The following is a 20161-nucleotide window of genomic DNA, read 5'->3' on the forward strand; positions in this document are numbered from 1 at the left end:
CGGAGTTGGAAATTGGATTCCCCCTGCAGACTTTGCTAAAATGCCCCTTTTTCTTACATTTGAAGCATGCAGCGTCCTTCGCTGGGCATCGTTGTCTGGGGTGCTTGGCCTGGCCGCAGAAGTAGCATTTCAGGCCTCGAGACATTGCCGCTGTAGTAGGACTCCTGGGTGAACTTCTGCGTGGGGACTCCGGCGGCGTAGAGCTGGTCTGAGACCTGGATGGGGAAGATGGCTGATTCCAAGATGGCGGCCCCCTCGGCGCGCACGAGGCGGTGAGGGCCGCATGGCCGGAAGAATAAGAGTCAGAGTTTTTCTGGGCCACGTCCAGCGATCGCGCAGTTGCCACTGCCTTTTTTAAGTCCAGGACCTCCTTCTCCAGCAGTCTCTGCCGGATATAATTCGATTTGAGGCCCGTGATGAGGGAATCGCGGACCAATTCGTCAGAGTACGCGTTGGCCATCACGGCGTTGAAGTTACAGTCCCGGACCAGGTCCTTTAGGCCCTGTAAGAAATCGTCCATTGATTCCTCTGGTCGCTGCCTGCGTGTAGCCAGCAGATGCCTGGCGTACACTTCGTTTCCCGGCCTCTGGTATTGGGCCTTCAGGATAGTGATGGCCTCCGTGTAAGAGGTGGCGTCCCGGATGAACGAATAAATCCGATGACTTACGCGAGTAGTCAGTAGACTCAGTTTATCTACCTCGCTAGCGGATGAGGCCCCCGCGAAGAGTTCGAAGCATTTGAGCCAGTGTTCAAATTGATTTGATGCTTCAGCAGAATGTGGATCCAAGTCCAGACGCTCTGGTTTTAGGAGTCGATCCATCCTAGTATTCTTTAGTGATTAAAATTGATGGGCCTTCAATAACCACAAAACTAGAAGTTATAGACTTAAACAAGTTGGCTTTTAATCACTAAGATCAGAGCTAACATCTCAACACGCCGACTGGTTCACAGGAATGAGTCATACAGATCCTGGGATCTTTATGTAAGAGAAGTCAGGGTTGGAGCCAAGAGCCAAGACCTGGAACCTCCCAGGTTAGTCGGGAAAGAGGAAGTGAAACTATACACAGTGGGGGAGGGTAATATACATGAGTGCAAAACGAATACAGGATCAAGACAAACAGATTTCATTACAATCATGTTAAACACCTCAATTAGATCACCCCTTAATCTTCTATATTCAAGGGAATACAAGCCCAGTCTGTGCAGCCTGTCCTCATAATTTACAAATGTCATCTCTGGAAGTACAGGATAGAAATTCTGAAGACAGTTTTTGTTTCTCAGGAACATTCTTTCCTCTCTTGCCCCTCCTAAGCTGTAAATCCACCGTCCCACACACTCTCCCCTGTCCCACACACTCTCCCCTGTCCCACACACCCTCCCCCGTCCCACACACTCTCCCCCGTCCCACACACTCTCCCCCATCCCACACCCTCTCATACCCTCATCCTCACTGTTTGAAATCCAGATTCATCGCAGGCTCTGAATTTTCTCCCTTTTTCTCCTGAAGCTGCTGTGTGATGGTGGGGTTCGGCCCCAGTCACTGTCTGCCCTCCAGTACCTCACCAAGTGGTAATTCTGAGCTGTGAGCCTATACTGAAGGTGCTGTGTGATGGTGGGGTTCGGCCCCAGTCACTGTCTGCCCTCCAGTACCTCACCAAGTGGTAATTCTGAGCTGTGAGCCTATACTGAAGGTGCTGTGTGATGGTGGGGTTCGGCCCCAGTCACTGTCTGCCCTCCAGTACCTCACTGAATGGTAATTCTGAGCTGTGAGCCTATACTGAAGGTACTGTGTGATGGTGGGGTTCGGCCCCAGTCACTGTCTGCCCTCCAGTACCTTGCCAAGTGGTAATTCTGAGCTGTGAACCTATACTGAAGGTGCTGTGTGATGGTGGGGTTCGGCCCCAGTCACTGTCTGCCCTCCAGTACCTCACCAAGTGGTAATTCTGAGCTGTGAGCCTTTACTGAAGGTGCTGTGTGATGGTGGGGTTCGGCCCCTGTCACTATCTGCCCTCCAGTACCTCACCAAGTGATAATTCTGAGCAGTGAGCCTATACTGAAGGTGCTGTGTGATGGTGGGGTTCGGCTCCAGTCACTGTCTGCCCTCCAGTACCTCACCAAGTGATAATTCTGAGCAGTGAGCCTATACTGAAGGTGCTGTGTGATGGTGGGGTTCGGCCCCAGTCACTGTCTGCCCTCCAGTACCTCACCAAGTGGTAATTGTGAGCTGTGAGCCTATACTGAAGGTGCTGTGTGATGGTGGGGTTCGGCCCCAGTCACTGTCTGCCCTCCAGTACCTCACCAAGTGGTAATTGTGAGCTGTGAGCCAATACTGAAGGTGCTGTGTGATGGTGGGGTTCAGCCCCAGTCACTGTTTGCCCGCCAGTACTTTGCCAAGTGGTAATTCTGAGCTTGTTAGCCCATACAGTGAGCTGCCAGCATTTCGACCATGGGGAGCATCACAGCCACCATCCTTGGCTGATTCTGTCTGGCAAAGTTGAGACCTATAGTAACTGTCGGATTGCAAAAATAGGCCTGTGAACCGAAGCCTGAATCCGCCAGTCTCTAATACATTAACCATTAGGCTGGATTACTAGAAATCATATTTAAAGGATGATTAGCTTTACATTATTGAGATATATATGTATTAAAGCATACATGTAGCATCTAGATAGCTGCAAAGCATGATGGGTTGCTTGACCATTATATTAACTATTTTAACTGGTACTGTAGAATAGCTGACCAAAGCAGATTTGCCAGACTGCTGGACACCACCCCACGTATCTCCAAACATTTCGGAATGTTGTTATCAGCTTCACAGAAGCAGTGTTCAACATAGTTTGTCCTTTTTAGAGATAAGGGCTAATAACCACAGAGTATGTGGCTTTGTGATTTGCTTGCTCGATAGTTAGGGGAGACACATGTCCTTTGAAGTTACAAACCTTCAGACACTGGCTCCTACTGTAGAGTTGGGCTATTAAACATCTATAAGAGAAGTCTTTAAAATCCCACAACAAGTTGTGGCCACCAAGATGAACACTAAAAGGAATCGGCCATTTCCAAGACAATCCTTGCTTCAAACACCTTGGGCTAGATTTTCGTGGAGCCATCAGGCGGGGTTTCAGGCATGTGGAGGGGGGCGGGGAAATCCTGAATTTGGGGATCCCGACACCATCCCTCCCAACACCCCGCCCCACGTAAGTTTCAGGGGCGGCGGGTACCCGTCCCGCACTGGGACCCGCCAAAACCAGGCGGGAAGGGATTAGTGCCAATTAACTGCCTGTTAACAGGTAGTTAACAGGCAGTTTCTAGCCTAATCTCTATTTTGAGGGGTTTCGTGTGGGTTTCCCGATGGCTCCAAACCACGCCAGGTTAGAGCAGGTGGGCCGTTGGGTTGAAGGAGTTGGAGAGGTCGCGATGTCGGTGCTCAGGTGAGTGATGGGTGCATGAGTGTAAAGGTAAGTGTGTTTGGTGTGTCTAAAGTGTGTAAAGAACTTTTACTTACCTGTACTTACCTTAACAGCCTTTCTTCCTGTAGCTGTCGGGAGCGCATCACTCAGCCAGCACTTAAAGCTGAACAGCTGCGATTTGTCAAAAGTGACAGCCTTCAGCTTTGAGTGCTGGTGAGAGTTCTAACTGAGTCTGTGCAGAAGGACTCATGTCAGAACTCAGAGTGTCAGTGTTTCACAGCTTCAAACAGCTGTGAGACACTGATATTTCATCTGTCAAGAACTCTTGACAGATGAAATTGCAGTCTGTGACATCACCTGTTGCCGGGTGGCCCTTAATTGGCCTGCTGAGCCCACTGGGCGGGCTCAACAAGGTCAATCAAGGGAAAATCACGTGGATTGGCCGGACGTCGAAGTAGGTGGGTCAAAAACCCGAAAGGGGAAGTCCCGCCTTCTTCCCGACAGGTTCGGGAAAATCTACCCCCTTATCTCCCTTTGGAATGTTTGCTCAAAGCCTGAGCTGACATTGTTTATCCCAACAAGCTTTTCTCGGGACATTAATGAAGTAACCATGCATCTCCAAGGCTAGCACAGTAGCACCAGGGGGTGATAAGCCCGGTTGCGGCCTTGCTTGAAGCTACTTTGTGGAGTCTCAATGTCTGAAGACTATGCGCTTACTGATAAGGGTAACTACAACTAATGTGGGATGTTTAGTGTCACAGGACGCCTCAAGGTGGGCCCCGACAATTGAGTGACTAACCACGTCAACCAATAGAGAGTAACTGTAGTGACGCTGTTTGTACGTGTATGCCCACATTTCATAACTGGTGGGCATTGTCTATTGAAAGGTATAAACATGCTTGTATTGCTGCTTTTCCTTTGAGAGTTAGGTGCGAGCTTGAGGAAGCTAACTACTTTCCCTTTGTGCACAAGGCCTCCCGGCTGTTTTCTAATAAACTTTAACTTTGTCAGCAGTGCCGTATCCATCTGGTTTTGCTCCGAAAATTCGAGTCTAACATAGCGGAGCATCAACAACTTGCATTTACATAGCGCCTTTAACACAGTAAAATGTTCCAAGGTGCTTCACAAGAGTGGAGTCAGTCAAAAATTGACACCAAGCCAAAGAAGGAGACCTCAGAACTGGTGCCTAAAAGCTTGGTCAAAGATCTTATGGCCTCAGCAACTGTTGGAATGGCCGCCAATGGTGGAGCAAAGGAAGTGGGGGTTGCACAAGAGGCCAGAGTTGGAGGAGCATAGGGGTCTCGGAGGGTTGTATGGCAGGAGGATGAGAATTTTAAAAGCTGAAGCCACCAAAATAGAAAGCAGTCCCCCCCAGTACAGAATGTGGCTCACTACTAACAGGAAGGATGTTACTTTAACTACGATAGGTGTAGAGAGGTCTTTGTGTCAGGCTGTGGGCTCAGTTGGTAGCACCCTCACCTTTGAGTCAGTAAGGGCTTGTAGGTTCAAGTCCCTGCTCCAGAGACTTGAGCTCAAAAATGTAGGCTGACACTCCAGTGCAGTACTGAGGGAGTGCTACACTGTCGGAGGTGCTGCCTTTCAGATGAGATGTTAAACCGAGGTCCTGTCTGCTCTTTCAGGTGGGCGTAAAAGATCCCAAGGCACTATTTTGAAGAAGAGCAGGGCAGTTATCCCCGTTGTCCTGGCCAATATTTATCCCTCAATCAACATCACAGAAACAGATGATCTGGTCATTATCATATTGCTGTTGTGGGAGCTTGCTGTGCATAAACTGGGTGCCGCGTTTCCTACATTACAACAGTGGCGACACTTCAAAAAGTACGTCATTGGCTGTAAAGCGCTTTGGGAGGTCCGCTGGTCATGAAAGGCGCTATATGAATGCAAGTCTTTCTTTCTCTAAATATCACAAACAGATGCACAATAAGGGAAATCAATCTCTGTACCTTTAAGAAACGGCGACATGGAGCGAGGGCAATGAATGAGCTTTAAACACCTGGTCCACTTGGCACTGAAGCGTCCGAAATTCAGAACCGGAACTCCAGGGAAACACAATACTGAACATGGCAGATGCTCTTATCCAGAGTGCCTCACGCGGGTGAATACGGCCTATCTCCATCAGCAGGGGCGCAGCGCGCAGGCGCGGGAAGGGCCTTCCGGAGAGCGCCTTCCTGCGCGGAGCATGCGCGGTGCGGCTCCAGGACACTGAGCGGGGGCGAGCGCGGCCTCAGCAACACCGAGTGCGCGTCTCAGACCCCGAATCAGAGCGGCCGGGCCCGGCGGACGTGCGGCCAGGGCCCCGGCACCAGGAAACCCAGGGTGCAGCGCCTCCCCCAGACAGGAGAAACCACAACTGGATCGACACAGCAGAGCCGCCAATCCAGAGCCGGCTTGTATCAGGGCGGGCGCTGGATGCGGAAGTCGCTCCCTGGCCGCCTGTGGAGGTCTTTTTGTTGCTTCAGTTTGAGCTGGAGTGGAGATGGAGGAGAAGCCAATCCAGAGCCGGCTTGTATCTCTTTCCTCCCATAAAGGCCAGAGTCTTGTGTCGGCCCAGACCGGGTGGCGGGTTCCCATCCCTGAAGGACATTAATGAACCAGGTCGGTTTTTACAACAATCTGACAGCTTTCATAGTCACTTTTTTTCTAGTGCCGGCCCCACAAATGACCAGATTCATTAAGCTCAATTTCACCATCTGTCCCTGTTTTTTTCTGGGTTTTCTCTCACGCTCACTTTTTCTTGTTTTAAATTCATTTTACAGGGTACAGGGAAGGGGAGGATTTGCAGACAGGAAGCTCAAACCAAACAGCACATCAAGATCTGACCGAGTCACTCGATTTATCGGGACCTGAATATAATCGGACTTTGAACATAGAAGCAAGAAGCACTATTCAGTTACCTGTTTGAACTGGAAATTCATCGGTGAATTCACACCGGGGAGAGGACGTTCACCTGGTCAGTATGTGGGAAGGGATTCACTCAGTCATCTGCCCTGCTGAGACACCAGCGAGTTCACACTGACAAGAGCGAGTTTAAATGATCCGTTTGTGAGAAGATCTTTAAGCACCCTGAGGCACTGATGGAGCACCAGCACATTCACACCGGTTACAAACTGTTCAGCTGCTCTCACTGCGGGAAGAGGTTCAAGAGATCATCCCACCTGTTGACACACCAGCGAGTTCACACTGGGGAGAGACCGTTCACCTGCTCCGTGTGTGATAAGGGATTCACTCAGTCATCCCACCTGCTGACACACCAGCGAGTTCACACTGATATGAGACCTTTTGCATGTTCTGACTGTGGGAAGAGATTTAAAAGCAAAAAGGATCTGCTGACACACCAGCGCAGTCACTCTGGGGAGAGGCCGTTCACCTGCTCCGAGTGTGGGAAGGGATTCACTAATTCTTCCAATCTGCTGAAGCACGGTCGAGTTCACACTGATGAGAGACCTTTTAAATGCCCGGACTGTGGGAAGTGCTGTAAAAGTTCTGGGGAACTGACGTGCCATCAACGTGTTCACACCGGGGAGAGACCGTTCAGCTGCTCTCACTGCGGGACTGGGTTCAGGCGATCATCTGAACTCACTATACACCAGCGCACTCACACTGGAGAGAGGCCGTTCACCTGCTCCGTATGTGGGAAGAGATTCACTCGTTCATCCCACCTCACTACACATCAACTTGTTCACTCTGATAAGCGACCTTTTAAATGTTCCGACTGTGAGAAGAGCTTTAAAAGTAGAAATGATCTGTTGACACACCAGCATAATCACTCAGAGGAGAGGCCGTTCACCTGCTCTGAATGTGGGAAGGGATTCTCCCGTTCATCCCACCTACTGACGCACCAGCGTGTTCACACTGGGGAGAGGCCGTTCACCTGCTCTGTCTGTGGGAAGGGATTCACTCAGTTATCCTACCTGCTGATACACCAACGAGTTCACACTGGGGAGAGGCCATTCACCTGCCCTGTGTGCGAGAAGGGATTCACTCAGTCATCCCACCTACTGAGACACCAGCGAGTTCACACTGATATGAGGCCTTTTACATGTTCTGACTGTGAGAAGAGATTTAAAAGCAAAAATGATCTGCTGAGACACCAGCGAGTTCACACTGGTGAGAGACCATTCACCTGCTCCATGTGTGGGAAGGGATTCACACAATCATCTGATCTTCTGAGACACCAGCGAGTTCACTCTGAACATTCACCTGCTATGTGTGTGGGAAAGGATTCACTGATTCATCCAACCTGCTGAAACACAAACATACTCACACTGCGGAGAGGCCGTTCACCTGCTCCATGTGTGGGAAGGGATTCACTCGGTCATCCCACTCTCTGACACACCAGCGAGTTCTCAAGTGACGACAGAGGTTGGATTCTGCTGTTATTGCTGCTGTTAATCACATCCAGGACTGAACCATGCTCATTCTGACAGTTGGGATTTGTTTCTGCTGATGTTAATAACCCCTATAACTGAGTTGGAGTTTAATATTCTGGATAGATGCCAAATAAATCAGCTTTGTTTTATACACATTGTTGTAGATTTTTGTCTTTCCCATCTGGGTGTTTAGCATCACCTGGCTGGAGCTCAGAAAGGACAATCTGGGGGAGGATCGTACGGCGGGAACAGAACTTCAGCCTGGGCACAGTCCTTCAGGGCCACACTGAGAGGGGCAAACGGCACTTTGGTCTTTCTCGTCTCTCTGCACTGACAGCAAAGTCGCCGTGAGGGTTTATCTTGAGGCCTGTAAGAAATGTGTCCCAGCCACTCTCTTCCATGGTCCAGAGCTCCTAGGCACAGAACAGAAGGCTGCTTTACAACTGTGTTTAGAGTCGGGAAGAACAACGGTGAATGCTGGAAACGTGCTGTCAAATCAGAGATTGGTGTCAAACTGCGATCTGTTCCTGACTGAAAGTGGAACGGCAGGTTTGAGATTATAGTAAAAAAATGACGGTGGTAATTATTCTGTGAAGATTTAACGTGTTTTTTCTGACTGTCCTGAGTCTATCATTTTAAGGCAGGCATTAACCCATTTAAAATAAACCCGTTTAAAATAAATTGGTTAAAGTCTGCATTAAAATAGCAGATGGAGGAGTTCACAGGAGCCTGTTAACTGCTGGTACAATTATACAACAGACATTTGATCTCCAGATAAAGAAGGACCTGCAGAGTATTTCCAGGAATTCCCTGTTTTATTGATATGTGTGTTAGACACCAGGATAACTAAAAATACACAACCCGGAACATCCACGGGGATGTGATCCCGACAGTTACTCTGAGATCACTCCCGCTGTGGAACTCCACCACTGACCCTGCTGAAGGTTGTAGGCTCAGGGAGTGGGGCCTCCAGGAGTGGACGGTAAGAAAGCTGGGCTTCAGTATCCTGACAAATATATGCTGAGGAACCAGAGGAATCCTTACTGAGGAACCGTCTGGGGTTTTACCGGCCAGCGTAGGTCTAGGGGAGAATGATGTCTGACTCCCTGAACTGTCTTACATTTAACCCAGTTCAGATCAAGATTAATTCAGTTTACAGGAGAATAGAGACAAATATCAATTGAGGGAGGCAAAAGCAGCCTTTAGAGAAGCTAAGAAATCTTTAGAAAAGAAGATGGTGCACAATTGCTGGTGGTCGGCCCTAACAGTTGAGTGTGATCTCCTCCTCAACCAAAGTGTGACGCTTCTGCGGTCAAATATCCTGCTAACACTCACTGTCCGGGCTCACTAGTGAAGAGTGGCCCCTTTACTGGTCCTTGAGATTGGGCGGAAACGGTGGAACTGTAACCCCAGGGCGAGTCGGCACCTTCAGGAGAGGAGGGGAGAAAATAGAGAGAAACCCTCTGTGGGACCCTGAAGCCCTGCCCACTCTCTGTTCCTGTACCAAGATGGCGGCGAATGTGCCCTACTGCTCGCTGAACTCTTCCCATCTTCCTCTACGAAGGTGGCGGTCAGTTCCTTCGGTAACCAGGGTTGCTCCCCGAGGAGAAGGCCCAGGATTAGCCACCCTAATGGAATCACACCGGCCTTGTGGGCTGTTATTCGGGCCTAAGGCCGCACCCCGTGTTCATAAACCTGCCTTGTGTTTTATTGCCCCACTGTGCCCCGCCCTCTCCTACCGGTGCTTTTCATCATTTAGAAAGTACTCTGTTCTATCCTTTTTAGGTCCAAAGTGGATGACCTGCACTAATGGTTTGGGTTAGGGTGATATGGCTATGATGTTACAGTTTGGGGCTGGGGAAAGTGATTAACAGACTGGGCTTTGTGTTTAGTGATCCCTGGATACCAAGGCTAGGACAGGCACTCCGGAAGTGCGAGTCAGCAGAGAGTGCTGTGAGTTTGGGTAAGTGTGTGAGTTCTTTAATTGTTATTTCTCTTTAAATCATTCTTGATAAGATTACTTAAGCAGTTTAAGTAAAGGGGAAAAGTTAAATATTCGGGATTCTGTTGGTTTAAGAAGAGTAAAACAAGGTTACACTGCAGTAGGAGTAAATTGGCACAGCAGGCAGTGGAAACCAGTTTTCTAACCAATCAGCAGGGGTGACTCATTTGGCTGTAAACAAGCAAACAGTATAAAAAGACCAGTCCTAGTGCGAGCAAGCGCTGAGTGCGAGTCAGCAGAGAGTGCTGTGAGTTTGGGTAAGTGTGTGAGTTAGGGTAAGTGGGGTGTTAGGTGCTCTTTTCAAACTTTAACTGTGGGTTGTAGTTAATAAGGCCTTTCTGGTGCAGAGTGACTGTTGGTAAACCATTTAACTGGTGTAATTAGAGGGATTGATTTAAATTAAATCCAATTAATTAAAGGGGATACTAGCATCTATAATCGGGCAGAGGGTGTCCATAACTAACAATAAAAAATTTAATTAATTACATAGAATGGAGCAAGTGATGTGTTACTGTTGCGAGATGTGGGAGCCGGTGAACCCCATTGAGGCTCACGGTGATTATGTCTGTGACAAGTGTCTGCTGCTACAGGAACTCCAGCTCCGTGTTGATGAGCTGGAGTCTGAGCTTCAGACACTGCGACACATCAGGGAGGGGGAGAAGTACCTGGACTCTGTGTATCAGGAGGTGATCACACCTATGAAGTTAATTAATTCAGATGTAGCTCATGGTCAGGGACAGGACGGTGTGACTACAAGTGAGGCAGGTACGGGGATCCAGGAGGTAGAGCTGGAGGAGCCGCAGCCCTTGCTCTTGTCCAGCAGGTTCGATGTTCTTACTCCCTGTGGGGACGGGAGCAGGGACTGTAGGGAGGATGAGCAACCTGGCCACAGCACCGTGGAACGGGGGGCCATTCAAGAGGGGGGAGTAACTAGAAATGTTGTAGTGGTAGGGGATAGTATTATTAGGGGGATAGATAGAGTTCTCTGCAGCCGAGAGCGAGAGTCCCGAAGGCTGTGTTGCCTACCCGGTGCCAGGGTTAAGGACATCTCCTCTGTGCTGGAAAGAAACTTGCAGTGGGAGGGGGTGGATCCAGTTGTTGTGGTCCATGTTGGTACAAACGATGTAGATAGGACTAGGAAGCCGGTTCTGTTAAAGGAGTATGAGCAGCTAGGGGTCAAATTAAAAGACAGAACCTCAAGGGTAATAATCTCTGGATTATTACCTGAGCCACGAGCGAATTTGGCTAGGACAAATAAAATTAGAGAGTTAAATGCGTGGCTCAAAGACTGGTGTGGGAGAAATAGGTTTTGCTTCCTGGGACACTGGCACCAGTACTGGGGCAGGAGGGAGCTGTTCCGTTGGGACGGGCTTCACTTGGCCAGTGCTGGGACTGGAGTCCTGGCGGATCATATAACTAGGGCTGTAGAGAGGGCTTTAAACTAACTAGTGGGGGGGAGGTTCCTAGAGAGCAAATAATAAAAATGACAACAGAGAAGGTCATAGACTTAGGTAGCAGTGGGGAAATTAAAAACCAGAGCGTGTCAGGAAGGGGCAGAAGGTATGGAGTAAAAGGTAAAGTAATAAAAAGGGCAAAAGCAGGAACTAAGTGTCACAAAACATATTTGAAAGTTCTCTATCTGAATGCACGTAGCATTCGTAACAAAATAGACGAGTTAATGGCACAAATAACTATATATGGGTATGATCTTGTGGCCATTACAGAAACATGGCTGCAGGGTGACAATGCCTGGGAATTAAACATACCAGGTTATTTAACGATCAGGAAGGACAGGCAGGAAGGAAGGGGAGGTGGGGTGGCTATGTTAATAAAGGAAGGAATCACTGTAATACAGAGAAATGATATTGGGTCAAAAGATCAGGATAATGAAACAGTTTGGGTGGAGGTAAGGAATAATAAGGGGAAAAAAACACTAGTGGGCGTAGTCTATAGGCCTCCGAACAGTTGCAACTATGTTGGACGGAGTATCAATCAGGAAATAGTTGAGGCTTGTAATAAGGGAACATCTATAATTATGGGGGATTTTAACTATCATATTAATTGGACAAATCAAATTGGGCAGGGCTGCCTTGAGGATGAGTTCATTGAGTGTATTAGGGATGGGTTTCTTGAGCAGTATGTAACTGAACCGACCAGGGGGCAAGCAATCTTAGATCTGGTCCTGTGTAACGAGACAGGATTAATTAAAATGTCCTAGTAAAGGATCCCCTTGGAATGAGTGACCATAACATGGTTGAATTCCATATTCAATTAGAGGGTAAGAAGGTTGGATCTCAAACAAGCGTGCTAAGCTTGAATAAAGGAGACTGAAGGTATGAGAGCGGAATTGAGTAGAGTGGATTGGGAAAATAGATTAAAGGGTAAGACGATACATGATCAGTGGTATACATTTAAGGAGTTATTTTACAACTTCCAAAAAAATATATATTCCACTGAGATGAAAAGGGTGTAAAAGAAAAGACAGCCATCCGTGGCTAAGTAAAGAAATTAAGGATAGTATGCGACTAAAAACAAGGGCATATAAGGTAGCCAAATCTAGTGGGAGGATAGAGGATTGGGAAAACTTTAAAAGACAGCAAAATATAACAAAAAGATTGATTAAGAAAGGGAAGATAGATTATGAAAGTAAAAAACAGATAGTAAGAGTTTTTATAGTTATATAAAAAGAAAAAGGGTGGCTAAAGTAAATGTTGGTCCCTTAGAGGATGAGACCGGGAAATTAATGGTGGGAAATATGGAGATGGCAAAAACACTGAATGAATATTTTGTATCAGTCTTTACAGTAGAAGACACTAAGAATATCCCAACACTGGACAAACAGGGGGCTATAGGGGGGGAGGAGCTAAACACGATCAAAATCACTAAGGAAGTGGTACTCGGTAAAATAATGGGACTCAAGGTGGATAAATCACCTGGACCTGATGGCTTACATCCTAGGGTCTTGAGGGAAGTGGCGGTTGGGATTGTGGATGCATTGGTAATAATTTTCCAAAACTCCCTGGACTCAGCAAAGGTCCCGGCAGACTGGAAAACTGCTAATGTAACACCCTTATTTAAAAAGGGCAGTAGACAGAAGGCTGGAAACTATAGACCGGTTAGCCTAACATCTGTGGTAGGTAAAATTTTGGAGTCCATTATTAAGGAGACAGTAACAGGACATTTGGATAATCATCATTTAATAGGACAAAGTCAGCATGGTTTTATGAAGGGGAAGTCATGTTTGACAAATTTGCTGGAGTTCTTTGAGGAAGTAACATATAGGGTGGTTAAAGGGGAACCAGTGGACGTAATGTATTTAGACTTCCAAAAGGCATTTGACAAGGTGCCACACAAAAGATTATTGCTTAAGATAAAAAATCACGGGATTGGGGGTAATATTCTGGCATGGATAGAGGATTGGCTATCTAACAGAAGGCAGAGAGTTGGGGTAAATGGTTCATTCTCAGAATGGCAATCAGTAACTAGTGGTGTTCCGCAGGGGTTGGTGCTGGGTCCCCAACTCTACAATCTATATTAACGATTTGGAGGAGGGGAGCGAGTGTAACATATCAAAGTTTGCAGATGATACTAAGATGGGAGGGAAAGTAGTGAGTGAGGAGGACATAAAAAACCTGCAAGGGGACATAGACAGGCTAAGTAAGTGGGCAGAGATTTGGCAGATGGAATACAATACTGGAAAGTGTGAGGTTATGCACTTTGGCAGGAAAAATCATAGAGCAAGCTATTATCTTAATGGCAAGAAACTAGAAAGTACTGAAGTACAAAGGGATCTGGGGGTCCTGGTGCACGAAACTCAATAGGTTAGTATGCAGGTGCAGCAAGTGATTAAGAAGGCCAATGGAATGTTGGCTTTCATTGCTAGGGGGATAGAATATAAAAATAGGGAGGTATTGCTTCAGTTGTACAAGGTATTGGTGAGACCGCACCTGGAATATTGCGTACAGTTTTGGTGTCCATCTTTAAGAAAAGACATACTTGCTCTCGAGTCAGTACAAAGAAGGTTCACTCGGTTAATCCCGGGGATGAGGGGGTGGTCATATGAGGAGAGGTTGAGTAGGTTGGGACTCTACTCATTGGAGTTCAGAAGAATGAGAGGCGATCTTATTGAAACATATAAGATTGTGAAGGGGTTGGATCGGGTGGATGAGGGGAGGATGTTCCCGATGATGGGTGAAACTAGAACTAGGGGGCATAGTCTTAGAATAAGGGGCTGCTCTTTCAAAACTGAGATGAGGAGGAACTACTTCACTCAGAGGGTGGTACGTCCATGGAATATGCTGCCCCAAAAAGCTGTCGAAGCCACATCATTACATAAATTTAAAACAGAAATAGACAGTTTCCTAGAAGTAAAGGGAATTAAGGGTTACAGGGAGCGGGCAGGAATTTGAACATGAGTCTAGGTTCGGATCGGACATGGCCCTGTGGGTAGCGGAGTGGGCCCAGGGGCCGTGTAGCCTGATCCTGCTCCTATTTCGTGTGTCTAATTCTGTTAGATTCAGGAGATGGTTCTGTGACAGTAGATTGGCGGTTAGGATCAGATCAGCCATGATCTTATTAAATGGCGGAGCAGGCTCGAGGGGCCGATTGGCCTACTCCTGCTACTATTTCTTATGTTCTTATGTTATGTATTGGGAGCTGGAACTGTAACTGAAGGTAATAACAACTGAAATAATCGAGAGTAAGACGGGAGAAAAGGCTCAAAATGGAACAGTTTGTAACAGGACATCAATTAGTCGCCACTTATCTTGGGAAAATCAAGGACTTGACCCACCGTGTGTTTCAAACATAGTTAATTTATTTGACACTAGCTGAAGTGCCCGGCTGTGCCGAGGGATTTTTGAGGGCATGTTGTTGTTGGAAGAGAGAGAGAGAGCGCGACTGGGGGGAAGAGAGAGCGCGACTGGGGGGGAGAGAGAGAGCGACTGGGGGGAAGAGAGAGAGCGACTGGGGCGAAGAGAGAGCGCGACTGGGGGGAAGAGAGAGCGCGACTGGGGGGAAGGGGGGGAAAGAGAGAGCGCGACTGGGGGGGAGGGGAGGGGGAGGGGAGGTGGGGGAGGGGGAGGGGAGGTGGGGAAGGGGAGGGGGGAGGATGGGGAGGGGAGGAAGGGGAGGGGGAGGGGGAGGAAGGGGGGAGGAAGGCGAGGGGGAGGAAGGGGAGGGGAGGAAGGGGAGGGGGAGGAAGGGGAGGGGGGAGGCAGGGGGAGGAAGGGGAGGTGGAGGGAGGGGCAGGTGGCGAGGGGAGGGAGGGAGGGGGGGATGGAAGAGGGGAGGGAGGGAAGGAGGGGAGGGAGGGCAGGGGGGGAATGGGGGGAGGAAGGGGCGGGGGGGGGAAGGAAGGCGGGTGAGGACGGTGGGGGGGCATGACGTGGATGGGGCGAGGGGGACCGGCCGGGGAGGGGGACTTCCGGGCGGGGTTTTGATAGGGGGAGCGGGGAGTGGGAGAGAGGTGGAGAGGAGGTGTGGGGGAAGGAGGGGGGGAGCCAGCAGACCCTCTCCCCTCTGCCGGCGATGGCTCCGCTGAGCTCCGGTGACACCCCACGCACTGACATGCCGAGCGCAGCGCCCCGGTGAGCCCGAGCCCCGCCCTCACCAGAAGCGGGCCTGACGCGGCTTGAGACGGCCGATTGCGGCTGGCGAGACCGGTTGCCGGGGTAACCCTCTTCCGCCCCCGCTAACCTGCTCGCTTCCCTCTGGGCCACGCTCTGTGTGGAGGTGCGCGTGCGCCGTGCAGAAGCGCGAGAAGCTTGCAGTGAGCCCAGCCAGCCTTTACCAAGATGGCTGGCCGCTGGTTAGGAATCGGGCCCAGCGGGATGGCCGGTGCTTAGCTCGGGCGTGGCTGGGCAACAGACGCCCAGGCTTCGAGGCCTGCCTGCAAAAACGGTGAAAGGTAGGAAAATTATAGAGGTTAGAAAAAAGATTTACAAATGAATTAACTTTTTAAAAAACAATTTGTGTTTTAAAAGCAACTTTTTTTTTGGTGGAAATGTAGATTTGAAAAGAAACACGCAGAAAGCGGGAAAAAGAAATGAAAAGTTTGGAATCAAGATGGCGGCGACTCACCTCGGTTCAGAACGATAAGGCCCGCCCACACATGCACCGATTGGTCGACCGTCAGGTCACCGAAGCGTAGGATTGGTCAATCGTCCCGTCACTCGACTCTAGGAGGGCCCGCCTGCACGCGCCAGGAACCCGCCCCCGCCACGCAGCGATTGGTCGTCCGTCGGGTTGCTCGACCGTACGATTGGTCGACCTCGACGTCACTCAATGCTAATGAGCAGATAATGAGCGGAATTTTGAATGTTTTTTGGATACCGCGGGAGCAATTTTTGTCTCACCGAAACGTAAATACGCTTACGACCGTTCTGGAATCGTAAGCTTTCTTTTGATGTTACCCATGTGTAGGTACGCTCTATAACTTTTGATTGTATAGCCGGACAGAGAGACAGAAAGACATAATGTTTTATATATATATACTAGCTAGAGTGCCCGGCGGTGCCGAGGCTTTTTCGAGGACATGTTGTTGGAAGAGAGAGAGAGAGCGACTGTGGGGGGGGGAAAGAGAGCGAGCGACTGTGGGGGGGGGGAAGGAAGACAGCGAGCGACTGTGAGGGGAGGGGGAAGAGAGCGAGCGACTGTGGGGGGGAAGAGAGCGAACGACTGTGGGGGGGAAGAGAGCGAGCGACTGTGGGGGGGAAGAGAGCGAGCGACTGTGGGGGGGAAGAGCGAGCGACTGTGGGGGGGAAGAGAGCGAGCGACTGTGGGGGGGAAGAGAGCGAGGGAGAGGGGAGGAAGAGAGCGAGGGAGAGAGGGGGGGAAGAGAGCGAGGGAGAGGGGGAGCGAGGGAGAGAGGGGGGCGAGGGAGAGAGGGGCGAGGGAGAGGGGGTGCGAGGGAGAGAGGGGGGCGAGAGGGGAGGCGAGGGAGGGGGGGGCGAGGGAGAGGGGGGCAAGGGAGAGGGGGGAGCGCGGGAGAGGGGGGGCGAGGGAGAGGGGGGCGAGGGAGAGAGGGGGGCGAGGGAGAGAGGGGGCGAGGGAGGGGGGGCGAGGGAGAGGGAGGGCGAGGGAGAGGGGTGGGTGCGAGGGGGGGGCGAGGGAGGGGGGGCGAGGGAGGGGGGGCGCGGGAGAGGGGGCGAGGGAGAGGGGGCGAGGGAGGGGGGGCGAGGGAGAGGGGGCGAGGGAGAGGGCGGGCGAGGGGGGGCGAGGCGAGGGAGGGGGGGCGAGGGAGAGGGGGCGGCGAGGGGGGGCGTGAGGGCGGGGGGGAGAGGGGGCGAGGGAGAGGGCGAGGGAGGGGGGGCGAGGGAGGGGGGGGCGAGGGAGTGGGGGCGCCGGGGCGGGAGAGAGAGAGAGAGAGAGAGAAGGGGGGAGAGAGTGAGAAGGGGGGGGAGAGAGTGAGAAGGGGGGGAGGAGGAGGAGGGAGAGTGGGAGGAGTGTTTTGAGGGGGTCACCGAAAGAGCAAAAAAAAAATTTTTTCAAAAACGGGTGTTAAGAAGACGGGAGGCCATGTTGAAAGTGTTTTCATGTTTTTAAAAAGCTGCCACGAAGAAGGAACGCGCATTCTTGCTGAAAACACCAAAAGTTATTTTTTTTTAAGCGGCTGTTAAGAAGATGGGACACCATCTTCATTGTGTTTTAACGTTTTAGACATTGTGTTTTTACGTTTTACACATTAAAAAAAAAAATCGGTCCTAACAAATATACACACAGAAGGTGAGAATAAAGATGGCGGCTACTCACCTCAGTTCAGAACGATAAGGCCCGCCCACACACGCACTGATTGGTCGATCGTCATGTCACCGAAGCATTGGATTGGTCAATCGTCCTGTCACTTGACTGTAGGAGGGCCCGGCTGCACATGCGACGAACCCGCCCCCGCCACGCATTGATTGGTCTACCATCGGGTTGGTCGACCGTACGATTGGTCGACCTCAATGTCACTCTATGGTAATGAGTGGATAATGAGCGGAATGTTGAAGGTTTTTCGGATACCGCGGGCGCGATTTTAGCCCGGCCGAAACGTAAATACGCTTAAGACCGTTTTCGAAAGGTAAGCTTTGTTTCGACGTAACGCACGCGTAGGTAGGCTCTGTAACTTTTGAGCGCATAGCCGGACAGACGCACACCCGAGGACAGACAGAAGGACAGACAGAAGGACAGACAGACAGATAGACACAAGTATCCGTTTATATATATAGATACTAGCTGGAGTGCCCGGCGGTGCCGAGGCTTTTTCGAGGGCATGTTGTTGTTGGAAGAGAGAGAGAGAGAGCGACTGGTGGAGGGGGGGGGAAAGAGAGAGAGCGACTGGGGGGGAAGAGAGAGAGCGACTGGGGGGCAAGAGAGAGAGCGACTGGGGGGCAAGAGAGAGAGCGACTGGGGGGGAAGAGAGAGAGCGACGGGGGGAAGAGCGACGGGGGGAAGAGAGAGAGTGACTGGGGGGAAAAGAGAGAGAGCAACTGGGGGGAAGAGAGAGCAACTGGGGGGAAGAGAGAGAGAGCGACTGGGGGGAAGAGAGAGTGACTGGGGGGAAGAGAGAGCGACTGGGGGGCAGAGAGAGAGCGACTGGGGGAAGAGAGAGAGCGACTGGGGGGGAAGAGAGAGAGCGACTGGGGGGAAGAGGGGGGGGAAGAAGAGGAGGGGAGGGGGGGAAGGGGAGAGGAGGAGGAGGGGGAGCAGGGGGGAGGGGGAGAGGAGGCGGGGGGAGGGGAGAGGGTGCGGGGGGGAGGGGAGGGTGGGGGAGGGGCGGGGGGGGGAGTCCCTGAGCCCCGCCCCCCCCGAGGCTCCCCCTCCCGAGGCTCCCCCCGCCCCGATCTCCCAAGCCCCGCCCCCCGAGCCCCGCCCCCGATCTCCCGAGCCCCCCCCGATCTATCGAGCCCCGCCCCCCCCGAGCCCCGCCCCCCCTGATCTCCCGAGGCTCGCCCCCCACCCCCCCCGATCTCCCGAGGCTCGCCCCCCCCGATCTCCCGAGGCTCGCCCCCCCCCGATCTCCCGAGGCTCGCCCCCCCCCCCGATCTCCCGAGGCTCGCCCCCCCCCCCTCTCCCGAGGCTCGCCCCCCCGATCTCCCGAGGCTCGCCCCCCCCCGATCTCCCGAGGCTCGCCCCCCCCCGATCTCCGGAGGCCCGATCTCTGGAGCCCCGCCCCCCGCCCGAGCCGGTTTCAAGAGCAGAGAGACCCCGCCCCCCACCCGAGCCCCAGTTGCCTTGGTAACCCTCCTCCCCTCTCCGCCTCCCGATCTCCGGGCCTGGGCCTGAGCGGCCGATTGCGTGAACAAAGACCCTCCTCACCTGTCACGGAAAAAAAAATAAACTTTTTGTTGCATGAGTTTGAAGTCTCCGAAAGCGGCCACGCTGCCCCGGGCCTCTTCCCCCCGCGCATTCAGGAGGCGCGGGGAAGAGAGAGAGAGACAGACTGGGGGGGGGGGAGAGTTAGACGCCGCCGCGCACCTGCTCCACGGAGCTCCGTGACGCCACCCGCCGCACCAGCCTTTACTAAGATGGCAGCGGTAGCAGCGCTCGGCTGAGGCCCGCCCCTCCAGCCTTCACAAAGATGGCCGCTTGTTGACAGGGGCCGGGAGGTGTCTAGCTGGGGTGTGGGTGCGGAGGAGAGGCCGAGGCTTCGAGGCCTACCTGGAAAAACGGGGAAAGGTAGCAAAATTAATGAGATTAGATAAAAGATTTAGAAAGTAATTAACTTTTTTAAAAAACAATATGGCCTAGAAATTCAGTGGCGCCCCGTTTGGGGCGCCAAACTCGCCTGGGCGCCGGAATTACCGCTGCGAGCGGAGCCACTTGCGCCAGCCCGATATTCAGTTTCAGCGCCCCAAACGGAAGCCCCACACTGAATATCGCCGCGCTACGGGCCACAGCGCCACATGTTGTGGCACGGCGCGCTGCTGTACTGCAGGCCTTCCTCCCCTTCTTAAGGGGGAGGGGCCTGCACCAGCGCGATCACCGATCACGAGTGCCAGCAGAAGAGCCCGACACCGAGGAGAAGTGCCGGGCTTTTGGGACACAGCCGGCACTGCCCGGGGTGTGGATCAGGAGGCCGGGGAGGGAGGTGCGAGGAGGTGCTGGCAGGCGGCCACCGGAAAAAATGTCCGCCCCGCACCTCCACCTTAATTTGCGCCACTACCGCCACAGGTAGGCCCTGTGAACCGGTCGCGATTTGCGACCGGCGTTAAAGAGGCGAGTGCGACCAAATATGGTGATCGGGGCGGGAGCGGGGCGCTGCGCACACCAATGACGTCATCGGTGGCGACGCAGCGCTACAAGCTAACGCCGCCATTAGCGCCCCGCTAAATATCGCGGGAGGCGTGGCCAGTGGCGCTAAAGCCACTGAGTGCCCT

The 20161-nt window shown here is 51.8% G+C and overlaps 1 protein-coding gene across 1 annotated transcript in view; it reads left to right on the forward strand.

The window, feature by feature from the left end:
- LOC147119069 (uncharacterized) overlaps positions 1–7951 on the forward strand; it is a 67561-nt gene extending 59610 nt beyond the window's left edge. Inside the window, exon 3 of the mRNA XM_085984775.1 lies at positions 6574–7951. Within this exon, the coding sequence (XP_085840901.1) occupies positions 6574–7675 (1102 nt within the window). The 3' untranslated portion in view covers positions 7676–7951. The remainder of the gene's footprint in view (positions 1–6573) is intronic.
- The last annotated feature ends 12210 nt before the right edge of the window (positions 7952–20161 follow it).

The sequence above is a fragment of the Somniosus microcephalus genome, chromosome 4 (assembly GCF_052327205.1).
Source record: "Somniosus microcephalus isolate GS21.2 chromosome 4, FLI_Smic_1.0, whole genome shotgun sequence".
Lineage (NCBI taxonomy): Eukaryota > Metazoa > Chordata > Chondrichthyes > Squaliformes > Somniosidae > Somniosus > Somniosus microcephalus.